Source organism: Micropterus dolomieu, linkage group LG21 (genome assembly GCF_021292245.1).
Source record: "Micropterus dolomieu isolate WLL.071019.BEF.003 ecotype Adirondacks linkage group LG21, ASM2129224v1, whole genome shotgun sequence".
NCBI lineage: Eukaryota > Metazoa > Chordata > Actinopteri > Centrarchiformes > Centrarchidae > Micropterus > Micropterus dolomieu.
The window spans coordinates 5083644-5097237 of record NC_060170.1 but is presented as its reverse complement, the minus strand read 5'-3'; the positions used below and the strand labels follow the sequence as shown (position 1 = coordinate 5097237).

Here is a 13594-nt window from a genome sequence, read left to right as displayed (position 1 = left end):
CTTTGTCCACTTCTGATCTATGCCTTTGTGGACACACATGCATCTTTGAAGTGTGAAAATAACACCGTTCTTACATTGCAATGACTTTATTCACTGAAAACAAATTGCCAATTCTCACATTGTGGCATAGGCCTTGTTCACTTCACTGCCTATCTTGTAATAACTTCTCATCTCCTCATAGGCAAATTCAAATTTCAAACTTCATCTAGCCTGCAATTACACTACTGTAAATTCTTCAGCAGGAACAGGGTGGCCTTAAACTTTACGGTTCATTGTGTGATTTGGGTCCACGTGCGATAAGTTATGCTCACATTTGTTTTAACTATGCACATTTCTATTGATTTGCCCTCACTTTTAATTATTTTCCCATTGATCTGCACTGAACCATACATGCAGGGCAGTGAACAAGAGCTGCTGCTGCTGCTGCTGCTGCTGGAGGCCTGTGTACCAGAAATAGAGCAATGACACAAACACACGCAGTAATCACTGAAACACACGTGTACATTACAATCCTAACATACATGTACAATTACATAAAAGGAAGGAACACACAGGTATTACAGAACGCACACATTTGCACATTTACATTTACAGTGTGCATTACACAGCATACACACGTACAAATAATCATAATACACACTGTCTAATGCTACACGTACCTGAAGTGTCTTTTCACTCTCACCTTTCCTCAATACCAGGATGGAGCATGGGGACAGAGGGATGGGCGTCTCTAACCTTCGCTATGAGGAGGAGGAGGGTGAGTGTGTGTGCACATGTGTGTGTGGTTCATATCTTTGGTAGATCCATCAGATGGTTGGCCCTCTGCTAAGAGAAACATGAAATTAAGTCATTACACCCACTTTGTCTCTTAATAATATCGCGAGACAGTTGATTCATCACATAACCATGTAGTTTCTAATTTGTCCCTTTGTTTTTAATTTGTTCTGTGGGCTTGTTTGTGTGGGTGAATGTTGTTAATGGGCTGCAAATGAGGAGTGAAGATTGTTTGTATGTTTTGTGTTTCTCTCTGGATGTGTCTTTTTTTTTTTTTTGGAGATGGAGCTGTATATGTGTGTTTGTGTGTGTTCTGTCATCACACTGAGCAGCAGGTTAGCAAGTTCTGTTCTCTTTTTACAAGCATCCAATATTGGCTTGCGTCTCCCTGTTGTTTAGTTATTCCACATGGAGTTTGGTGTGCAATTAGTTTTAGAACGACACCTTAATTGCCAGCAGATGATCAAACTCACATCATCCAGGTTTTTGTTGCAAAACAGGGATCATGTGAGCCAAAAGCCAAATCACAGGAAAGCTTTGGGACTGAGTGATTGTGAATTCTTGATTGTCTTGTATTTGTGACTGTGCCAACTGAGAATGCTGCTGTTGTTAATAACATGATGTGAATCATAATTTATTCAAAGTTTGTTAAAGTGCTTCAACATTCATGAAAACACTCCTTAAAGAGATTAAAGAAAGATCTCATTAGACAATCTGCCAGTTTTACTGGCTGTCAGCCAACTATTCTGGGGACTCTCATGAGACATGTCACTTATTTTGGAAAAATTGTGGTCTTATTGTACAGCGTAGTGCATATTCATTTAACCATCCAAGGACCATTCATATTTGTCCCCAGACCATCAGTCCATCTACATTGGCGTCCCAGTGCCTCGAGGATATCGTCGCAAACGCAGGCGAAGGCGCTCTAGCCGTGAGGCTGCTGACATGGACAGGGACAGGCGCTATAGCCACCACAGACACCGCGAGCATGACCACTACAGAGACATAGACATGGAGGAAGGACTTATGGATTCAAATGAGCAGAGTCTTCAAGACATCAATCGCACAAGTAAGTCAGAGGCCAGAGAGCCATTAAAATGATACAAGATGATACAGCAAGAAGAAGTAAGAACCTCCTTTAACAGTACCCCCACAAGGCCAGACCTCAAATTGTTATCTCTTGAGGTCTGGTTAATTTTCACCTGTATCTCTTCTTGCTTCTGCTGTGCATTTTGATTGGCTGCACTGTCTGTCTAGTAACTGCCAGACAACTCAATATCAGGGTTCTTTCGTGAACATTAATGTAGTGTTTGAATCACAACTCACGACACTATTCAAAGCCAACTCTTTTTTTCTACCCATGAGTTCAACAGGGTCCAATACTTGTGTTAAAGGGGCACTCCACAAATTTTACATGTCAAAGATGGTTTACTCATTCTGGTTAGTACTACTCAGCTTATGGAAACAGTTGTGTAATGTCTTCTGAGGCTCTGCAGGAGTATTATTGTGACGTCATCAGGGCCATCTCACCTTGGGCTAAAATGCTGGAGTGCCCCTTAGCCTGCTTCAGAGCAGTCTATTATTAAGAGAAAACTACAAATATCCTCTAATATAACTTTTGCCTCTTGTTCTGATTAGTGTGCAATGAAGTAGGCTGCACTTTTAGAAATAGCTCCAATGAAATCTGGTGTGTTAACAACTCGTTTTCTGCACACAGCTGCCAGGGTAGCTTTTAGTTCAAACATTATAAAAAAAGAATTGGCACAGACATGATCCAGACTGTGTCATGTATTACAGTTTTGTTGCACTCTCCTACCTCATGCTTTTGATTTGATTTTGTTTCCTTCCAGCAGTTTTTACAGTGAACAGCAGGAGTCTGAGACACAGTCACAGAGAGGGTGTAGCTTCTGTTTCAGGTTGGAGTAATGAGTAGCCTGGCAGAACACTGCTGCCTTTTCTCTTAAACACTTTGGTTGGAAAGTTGGCGACTTTGCAAAATTGATGTGGTGCAATCAGTGGTAAAGCAGCAGAGGTGTTTGTCTGGACTTTATGCACACACAAATACAGTGTTTTGGAGTGTGTGGGCTTCAGTACATGAATATCAATAATGCATATGGTGCCATTACCAGTGGGAGGATTATAGCAGGGACGATTAAGATGTACAAGACAACAACAGGAGAAAATATGTGTGCCCAGAGAGGAGAAAGTACAACTTAGAGAGCATACTGTTGGAAGGAAAATAGATAATCCTCATTCTAAGAGTAAGAATGAAGTAAGATGGAATCTCCACATCTATTTTACTTAGTCAGTTTTCTTTAAAATGTTTAAATGGTCATCAATGTTGTATTTCATTTCAACTTTTTTTCCTTTGAAAAAAGGAAATCACCTCTTGTTATTCAGAAAAACAACAATATACAGTACTGTGCAAAGGTCTCAGTGTGAAATAATGATGTAAAGTAAGAATGCTTTCAAAAACACACATGTTAATAGTTTATGTTTATCAATTAACAAAATACAAAATGAGTGAACAGAAGGAAAATCTAAATCCAATCTATATTTGACCAACCTTTGCCTTCAAAACAGCATCAATTCTACTAGGTTTACTTGTACAAAGTCAGGGCTTATGTAGGTTGAAACACAATCATTAACTGAAATAGAGACAGCTGTGTTGGAGGAATGCAACTGAGTAAGGAACAGGCAAACTCAGCTAACAAGGCAAGACTGAGCGCAGAAACAAGACACAAGGTAGTTATACTGCGTCAGCAAGGTCTCTCCCAGGCAGCCATTTCAAGGCAGACAGGGGTTTCCAGATGTGCTGTCCAAGCTCTTTTGAAGAAGCACAAACAAACGGGCAATGTTAAGGATCGTAGACGCAGTGGTCGGCCAAAGAAACTTACTGCAGCAGATAAAAGACACATCATGCTTACTTCCCTTCGCAATCGGACGATTTCCAGCAGTGGCATCAGCTCAGAGCTGCAGAAAACATTGGGACCCTGGTACACCATCTACTCTCTGGAAAAGTCTAGTCAGAAGTGAACTTCATGAAAGGCTTGCTTACATTGTAACACTGGAACTGGGGTGCAGAACAATGGCAGCGGGTGATCTAAACTGATGAATCATAAACATCTGGCTGTAGCAGAGGGCAGTTTGTTCACCAAAGGGCTGGAGGGCAGTACAAGAATAAGTGTTTGCAGGCTACAGTGAAGTATGGTGGAGGTTCCTTGCAAGTTTGGGGTGCATTTCTGCAAACAGAGTTGGGGATTTGGTCAGAATTAATGCTGAATACTTATACATCATGCAAAACCATCAATGATGGATGATTGGTTTTTGATTGTTGTCAATACAGTGGTTCAATATAGTTGACACATCCCGAGTGAAATAATGAATATACAGCTCAGTCAATACGTCGGCAGCATTATGGCCAATTGAAAGCTCAATGCCCTGCAGCCCCAAGAATGAACATGGGGTCCACTTTAACCTACAAGTACAGTAGGGGCATGATTGAATATCTATATTTAGGTATATGTGATTGGAATGTAGGTTACAATTCTGCAGTCATTAATGCTGGTACAGTAGTGGAAATACATGGGATGACATACAACAGCCTGCAGCTGGTTGTAAACGAAGCGTAAGTGAAAAGATTTATAGGTAGAAATTCATGTCTCTTGATTCATATTGGAGATCACTTTTCAGTTACACGTCTGCTTGATTTGAACTCTCAGCAAATGAAAAGGGAGATCCTGTTTGTCTGAAGCTGTCGTCTTACAAGGCTACAGCTCTGAGCCTCAGGGCACATAAAGCCAAAAGTAATTACTTTTTGTTTTTAATATGACTATTGCAGTGCCCTGTCTTGGCATGGCCATTCTGAGTGGTTGCCCATTTGGAACCCGTGCCTGTTCGGATCAGGTTGATTGCTTGGTCCCCAGAAGTGCTGCTTGAAGCGTGCTTGAAAAATCTGAAATTAAGTGACTATTGCTCAAAATGTGTAGGAGGAGTGTGATTTGGACATTGATCTAGATTCAAGTGTGCATGGCTTATGTGGATCGATATATCTGATCCCACAGACAATTTTGTTTCTGAGACGTACTGTTCAAAAGTTACAGGCTGGAATGTAAAGTTTGTTGTTATAACGCCATCATCTGGCCAAATTGCACCAAATTCGACAATCCTGAGTCTTCAGGAACACACCTACCAAGCATGAAGTCGATCAGATGAACAGGTCTTCAAAAAATCAGGACAGACATACAAACAGAAAGAAAGTTACACACACACAGATTTGTTTCTTCATAGTTAGTTTTTATTTTAAAATCCTCAGGCCCTTGAAGCCTGTTAAAACTCCATAAAATGATTATAAATTGTAAAACTCTAAACTCAAACATTCTTTCATTCCATCAAGTGTCTCCGGCGGCAGAGCGGCTACGTTACATCCTGAATGAAGACGAAGACATGCCCACGCCGACACTCTTCACTGAGATGGACACTCTACAGCGAGAAGGAGACGAGCTGGAGTGGAAGGAGTCCGCCAGGTGCATGACTCCATCACAAACACACACACAGACAAATGCAGGCACAGTCACGCTTCTACTGCTCAAATATACAGTTGTTCTAGTGTTATGTTGCTTTGCTTTTGCACAAGATTTAAATTTGGAGATCTATAAATGATAAACGAACCCTCAAACCACAACAACTGAAGTGTAAATAGTTGGCAAAGGAGTTTTTGGTGCTGGAAAAGAAAAGTGATCATTTGACATACATAGCAATACAAGCCACAGCACTGAGCAGTATACTGTGTCTGTGAGTGAACCGAGGTCTCTGCCCTTTTGCTTGCCTGATATTGATAGCGTCATGCCTGGGTGCTGCCAGCGCTACATCTACTGAGCAGTGGGCACCACCAGCAGAGCTGAAGTGCCAAACTCAAAGAACTCTCAACAGTTGCGTATTGCTCACCTGTTCCTTCTCTCTGCGTGTTCTGCTGCCTTCAGGTGGGTGAAGTTCGAAGAGAAGGTGGAGGAGGGGGGAGAAAGGTGGAGTAAACCACACGTGTCCACGCTATCCCTACATAGCCTTTTTGAGCTCAGGACGTGTCTCCAGGCGGGAACAGTGCTGCTGGACCTGGAAGGCTACTCAATGCCTCAGATAGTTGGTGAGATGTTTAGTTCCTTTTCTGATAATTGCGTTTCTCATTGTGTTGGAATTCAGTAGTCACTGTTAATATCTGTTCTGTTCAGCCACTGAGGCTCATTTCGGCTTAATTTTGTGTATACCTAATGTTAGCTTCTAACATGGTATCATGTTAGCTAACCAAACTAGTTTAGTGGTGAACTGCACAGGAAGTTTCAGTGCACAGGTTAAGCTCCCTACAAAACTCCAAAAGTGCATTATAGTAACATGTTTTGAAGATCTTTGCTCTCTATATGCTCCGACTGTGAAATGACATCAACAGATGCCCCATTTCTACTGAGTTCTGATGCACCGGTGTAAAATTAACCACAAGCTTAATTTTGCTTAGGCAGGGGCATCGCACAAAAATCTGGACCCTGTACATAAGCATTCTCTATAGGCCCCTCCCCTGATCCACGGCTATTCGTTTTAGTATCTTTGTGAGCCATCTTAACACGAGATCAATCAATCAATTAGACAATCCACAGAAAAAGAATCAATGACAACAGTTACAGAGTTTCCCAGTCTTTTTCCCAGTTAGGCATCTGAACGGGACCTTGCCCATTATACAACATTTGTCCTTGTCACCCATACTCTTAGTTTAGTAAAAAAAAAATGCTTGCTTCTTTTTTTTTTTTTTTTATCAAGCCGTTATTAGTGTTAGTGACTGGCTAGACTCCTTGGTTATTAACTGTTCTAAGCAAATGCCTGTTTACTGTGAGGAAGTTGTACAGCAAATCATGATGATGATAATACCCAGTCATGCAATACAAGTCTATTCATACAGATGCACAAACACTGTCTATTGCTCTAATGGACCCTGGTGACGTGGTGATGTGACCCTGGCTGGATATCAAGCCAGCACAGTCAAACCTGTTGTTCAAAACCAGAAGTAGAGATGTTCTTGCATACATTCATACCATGCCAATCAGACTACTACAATTACCTTTTCACCTGCCTCAGCAAGTCGTCTCTGCACCGTCTACAAATGGCTACCCGTCAGGTTCAGGATTCAGTGTAAGGTTCTCGTTTTCACATATAGAGCCCTGCATGGTCATGCACCTGGTTACAGATCTGACCTGCTTCACTATATCACCACTGGGGTCACTTAGGTCTTAAACCAGGGCTTACTAGTTGTTCTGTGTGCTTGACTAAAAACAAAAGGTGATCGTGCATATAAAGTGGTGGCTTCGACACTGTGGAATGCTCATCCCTTATATGTTCTGCGGTCTCTGCTGATGCCTTTAAAAACATTTGAAGACTCCTATTCAAGCTGGCCTTTGTCTCTCTATGTGCTATCTAAAACAAGTGGAAACTTGTGTTTTAAGGTCCATTATTGCTCATCTTTTACTGACTGATTATTTGACTGTCTTTCTGAAGTTGCTTATGCTTGGTTATGTTGTTTTATTGTTTGATTCTTTACTGTGTTTCTTACAATGTGGTGATATGCCAAATTGGGAATACTGGATCCCTGTGTCAAATTTCCACATGTCAAATATAAATGTTTCCTTTTCCAGATGACATCATTGAGAGGCAGATAGAGGAAGGCATGATATCTCCTGATCTGAGAGAGAAGATCAGTTTTGTCCTGCTGAGGAAACATCGACACCAGACCAAGAAGCCAATCCACCGCTCGCTAGCCGACATTGGCAAGTCCAGCTCCAGTGAGTGTCCAGTTCTTTAGCCAGCGGAAATGATCCTCTAGCTTAGTGTTTCTCAACAGGGCGATCAGAGGAGGTAGGGGGGTGATGGAAGCAATATATTTTAAAGGGGGGTGCTGAGGCGTTTTTTGGTGACACAGAATGAGTAGGATTTGTCGGTTGCTGTTTGTAAACACAGAAAGTGGCCCCTACTCCCAAACTCAACGAGAGAGAGCAGCGGTGGTCGAGCGAGTGAGTTGAGTGAGTGAATGAAGCAGTGAATCTGAAAAATAAAATGTTAATTTTGGGGTGTTTCACAACGTTTACGTTTTAAAGCACAAATAGCATGGCCAAACCCCCGCACAACCCTGCTGAAGGAGCTAGCAGTGTTTTGTGTGAATGCAGCCGAAGCACAGGCCTCATCCTGTCTGCTGCGGCCTCTCTACTCTGTGTCTGTGTGTGTGTGTGTGTGTGTGTGTGTGTGTGTGTGTGTGTGTGTGTGTGTGTGTGTTGACCTGCTCTTGGTCAAACAGGCCTGCAGCTCTTTATACATCCATGACACAGACAGAGAGCAGAGGACAGCGACGGAGACAGCGATGTAACCTGCTCGTTATGAGACCTGACCTCACACACTGCGCATTGTGATTGGCTGGGGGCGACACACCCACTGCCCATAGGCTGACGCTTTGAAACATCTCATAAACAGCAAGAAAATAAGAAAATACAGGAAGAGGGCTGGGTCTCTGCAGATACAGACACTGCCACACTTCTAGTGGGTCATAAGTGATGATTAAGAGGGATTATTTTTGTGAGTCTGTACACCTACTCATTCCTCCTATAAGCTTTAAACAACATGCCCAGCTTTACCCAGCTCTCTGGGAGAAGACCAGGCTTCTCTTTCTTGATTTTCCAACTCCATATCTCATTGAGCAGGGATTCAGCTGTATCCTCCACATGCTGTCCAAGTACCGCAAATGCTTGGACTTGATGGCCTCAAGCTCAGAACTAACTTCTCTGCAGCCTGCAGTAAAGAAACTGGCTGAGAAAAAACAAGTGCAGGGCTCACACTTATTTTAAAAGCAATTTAGAGAATTTCCTGAAAAGATTAAGATAAACAGGCCTCACAGACCACTGATTTCTAGCTTGATCTAAGAAACAATAAAAGGGAATCACTGGAACACTATTCCCTCTAGGATGGTAGTTTTTACTGATCGAAAGCAGTGACAAAATAAGAATTATCAGGTTACCAGACAGCGCTGTGTTTCTTTTAAATTATATCCATGATTGATAAAAGTAGAAAAATGTTGGACTGCATGTATCATGACATGCCATCCATGAAATGACACTCTGTGTCCCTGAGATATAGCATTTCTTTTCTTTATCAATGATTGGTCTATTCTCGTTCCACGTACAATTTTGCAGCCTCTGCGAAATTCATTATGCAGATATTTGACTCACTTGGTAAATGAATGAACACACTCCTGCAGTCAACAAGGCTCATATCCTCCACAGGGGATGTATTAATGTTTGATGAGTTAATTACCGCTGTAGCATTTCCTCATCTCATCCGGGCAGGGCACAAACTGCTAGATAAATCATAAAGCATCACCTCCGACCGCTCTGTAACTGGTTGTGTCTGTTTCGGTTTCCTTTCCCTTTCCAGATCGAAATATAGGGCCCCGAGGTGGACTGGGTCCAAGGCCAAGTCCGGGGTCAATGGTCAACGTTAACCGATCCTCGGAGGACCTCCGAATGAAACAGCAGCCTGCCAACTATGGTCGCCTGCGTGAGTGCCTGTCTATGTGTCCACAGTTTGTGGTTTCAACTCACATGCATGGCTGTGCATTATGGCCAAAACACCACTTCCTCTCTTCCTCTTATTTGGGTTTTGATTGCTGAAAAGCCTTGGTTTGTTTTGTTTTTTGATGGCAGATACAGATTTTTACCTGTAAAAAATTATATTTCTTAACCATTTTCACATGTCTTGTTGGGCAGGTAAACCTCTGAAACAACATTTATATCATCACAGAACTCTAGAACGGATTGATTCCCAGCAGCTTTGACACAGAGACTGTGGACGTCTACACAGTGACTCTTAAATCACTACACAATCATTTTTGGTTAGATATTAATACAAGAATCATATGGATATATTGACTAATTCTAGTCAGGAACAAACCTCTGTCTTATCAGAGGTGGATGGCATTTACTGCACAAAATCAATTCTTTGTTCTCCTTTACTCAAAGGCCAGTATAAGGCAGGTTGATTTGTTGTTGTTGAGCCAATGAGCCATTCAACTCTGCTGGAATTAATAGGCGTTATTAAAGTCCTGAAAATTCAAATAGTGCTCACTCTAACGTATTAGAAGTAACAACTGATGAAAAAATGAAGTGGTTTGGCCTTCAGTAAGACACGATTGCCATCTCAACAAATTAGTGTAATGAAACTGTTGTCTTTGGATTTTCCCAGAGCTTTCCCGTCTTCATTTGGCATCTTAAAACTAAGTGGGTGATTTGTGCGTCAGAGGGACCAGTTTCACTCGTTATGGTTTATTGATTGATTTTCAAGTTTCCATCTGGAGGCATTACTCCCTCACTGCTTAGTCACATATTGTCTTATATATCATAATGTGGTATGTGTGCCATCCTTGCTTGAACCGGTCTACAAAAATTAGATTATTTGACAGGTAGCAATGTCTGTTATGAATGATCTACAATATATAGCATGTAATGAAAATGTTCTAACCTTTTGCTGTTGTTGTTTTGCACTCCAGGTCACGCCCAGAGTAGGAGTATGAATGATATTGCAGATTCTCCCAGCACAGACCAGGTGACTTACTTCAATCTTCTGCATATGCCTTTACCAACTTAAGCATTAGATAGTGATATTCAGTGAGGTAACAAGCTTTACAACCTCAAAATCAACATTTCATCAGAGCAAACACGTTTTGATATTTGCAGGCTTTATCCTTACTAATAGCCAAATTGATGTTCCTATATTTCAAAACAGCAAAATGTCGATTTATCAGAGTGGAATGCTTTATCTGGGGTGTATACTCATTTTCCACAGTGTTGCTTTCCATTATTGTGGAGATTACGTATATCTCATGTCTCAGTAAGGCGTTGTTGTTCGCTGGAGTGGTGAGAGCCAGCTCTGTCCTAAGTGTCATCAGTCTTTCATTGCAATTGCTTGTGAAGGTGACAGCTAGTGATAGAGGAAGCGTGCAAATACATAACTCACTCATCTGTGGGGCAGATGTAATAATGCGGCTTAAATCCGGTGATACATGCTTGGACTGAAGCTGTTGTTGCTTGGATTAGGCTACTGGGCTTTATAACAGACAGGTCAGGATTAAGTGTCATTCACAGCGATGACTAATGTACAAACATAAATGAAGAGAATGTGTTTAGAAGTGTGTGATGTGGGCTATGAACTTTATTTGTTAGAGCAACTATTAGGATGAGTACTGGTTGTCCTGTTTTAAGTACCCCAGTTATGAGTGGTTCAGTGGATGTTCAGACTGTATTTACAGGTTTACAGTAGGCCACATGTGACAATGGACAACTGATAGTTTGTTACTTTGTGTGTGTGCTACATTGTCTGTGTCGATAATAAACATGGATCCCATTGTCCAGTCCGCGTGTTTGGCCCTCACATGTAGCCACAGATTCGGGCTGAGGGTTATTGGCACGGCTCTGCTTTATTGAGTGTTTCTGTGCTGCCGTCCTTTTCTGTTCCTGCCACACCTTTTACATGCAGTCACACAAGTCTGGTTAGCTTGCCGCACCTCTTTCAGTCATAGCTATGTCTAGGGTTGCCACCTTCAATACAGAAAAATAAGGGACGGGTGTCAACCCTAGTTATGTCCTCATAGATTTGATGTTTCTTGAGGTTTAATGTTCATGGAACAACACAGGGTTGTTATTTTGGAAACTTCTGCTGATGTAACAGTAGACTAATCTGGCAGGTTTCGAGAGACTGTTGAGAAGATGAAACTTTAATGATCCCTGTAGGGAAATCTGGTCATTGCAGCCGCAAAAACGGAAAGAATAAACACATGTTAGGTTGCAACTATCAATTATTTTCACAATCGATTCATTGGGGAGTTATTTTCTTGATTGTTTTTTTCTCGAAAATGTCAGAAAATAATAAAAACTTCCCATTATAACTTCCCAGAGCCTAAGATAACATATTTAAAGCGCTGTTATTACTGCAGTATATTCACCCTACTATCACATATGACAAAGAAAAGCAGCAAATCCTCACATTTTAGAGGCTGCAACCAGCAAACTTTACTATTTCCGCTTTTAAAAAATGATTGACTATCAAAACAGTTGAAGTTGAAAACGTAAATTAGAACACGTATGACTCAAAATATGAAACATTTACAAATATAAAAGGAAAATGAATGCCGCAAAGGATAAAAGGAAAGAAAACCCCATAAAATATGAAATGTGAAATGTCCCCTAGGAATGGTAACAACATTACTAGTAAAAGATGATGTCTCACCATGTTCTCTCTTTGTCCCTCCACTTTCTGTAGCTAAAGAATAAATTCATGAAGAAGATCCCCAGAGATGCAGAGGCATCCAACGTCTTGGTGGGTGAAGTGGATTTCCTTAACAAACCCTTCGTAGCCTTTGTCCGCCTGGCTCAAGCTACAACACTAGGAGGTCTGACCGAGGTCCCTGTTCCCACCAGGTGAAATGATCTGCACTGTCTTTCGCTTCTTCACCCTTGCTCAGCAAAGCCCTTTTCACAGACACCTGCCATCGCAGCCCATACCTCACGCTTGTCTCATCACTATACAGATTCCTGTTTATTCTCTTGGGACCCCAAGGAAAGGCCAAGTCGTATAATGAGATCGGCCGAGCCATAGCAACCCTAATGGTGGATGATGTAAGTGTCTGTTAGTGTGATGTAAAAATGTTTCCATGACATGCATTCCTTATTAGACACTAACACTGTCTCAGTAAACCTGTGGGAACACAAAGTGTCAATTTCTGTAAAGGCTGTGAGCGAGAGTATAAGCTAAAAATGTATGTGGACAGTCCTGCAGCCTGTCCATCTACTGGGATACCTATTGTGTTTAAATGACACGCAGAAGTGATGCTGATTATTAGGCATCAGTGAGGAGAAGGGGTTCTATAGGGATAATAAGTCTCCCATTGCTTGTTAATGGTAGTGTTATTCCTATATTACTAAGCACAAAGCTAAATGTGCTATTTCAACAGATACAAGTAGTAAATAAATAATAGTTCATTTATATTGAACTTTCAGACAAGAGCCACAGTTAGAATATGTGTTTACCAGCCACAATCAAACACTGATTAGTAATCATAGGTTGACCTCTTTTATAATCTGGCATCTTAACAGGAGTTAAATATTCCCTCTTACACCTCAGCACCGCCCTACCTCCGTTAAGTCAGATTCAAGAGCAGATTATTTTTAGAATTTTATTTTGTTGCACAGTTTAAAATAATTGTTCTGATATACTCAACAATGCAGGTAGCACCTATAGTAACACTGTTTTTTAGCTAAATTAGCTGCGTTGCTCTGGGGACGGTAATACCAGTCTGTCAGTTGGCCACCATTTTGGTCCAGACTGATTGCTATGAAATATTGTACAGATATTCTTGGCAGAGATGCTCACAAGTCTCTGATCTCGAGTCCAAGTCAAGTCTCAAGTCTGTGATCTAGAGTCCAAATCAAGTCTCTCGTGGTTATTACGAATGTTGTATCACCTGCTGCGTTCAATGCAGGTTGCTAATAAAACTGCATAGCTATAAGGAATACTGTAACTGTAACCTTTACAGAGCACAACCATGTAATGTGCAATGCAATTATTGACGTCTTATTAAATACTGTAAGTCAGAACACTCCCCAGACTCTTAAACCCAGTTTAACATTAACTAAATAAAACTGTGACGTTGCATAATCAACAATAAACCTGTAACCTGTTTTTAACTTACAGAGCACAACCGTGTAGCCTAATGTACAATGTGTCTACAATTAATGAC

The 13594-nt window shown here is 41.3% G+C and overlaps 1 protein-coding gene across 4 annotated transcripts in view; it reads left to right on the top strand.

The window, feature by feature from the left end:
* The first annotated feature begins 1820 nt into the window (after positions 1–1820).
* slc4a5a (solute carrier family 4 member 5a) overlaps positions 1821–13594 on the top strand; it is a 40190-nt gene continuing 28416 nt past the window's right edge. Inside the window, exons 1-8 of one of the 4 annotated variants that reach the window (XM_046034327.1) lie at positions 1821–1843; positions 5171–5300; positions 5757–5917; positions 7452–7598; positions 9238–9360; positions 10349–10404; positions 12118–12275; positions 12386–12473. In XM_046034327.1, the coding sequence (XP_045890283.1) occupies position 1843; positions 5171–5300; positions 5757–5917; positions 7452–7598; positions 9238–9360; positions 10349–10404; positions 12118–12275; positions 12386–12473 (864 nt within the window). In that variant the 5' untranslated portion in view covers positions 1821–1842. Of the gene's footprint in view, positions 1844–4975; positions 4994–5036; positions 5301–5756; positions 5918–7451; positions 7599–9237; positions 9361–10348; positions 10405–12117; positions 12276–12385; positions 12474–13594 lie in introns of those variants that run through there. The other 3 variants (XM_046034328.1, XM_046034330.1, XM_046034329.1) reach the window with 3 other exon arrangements.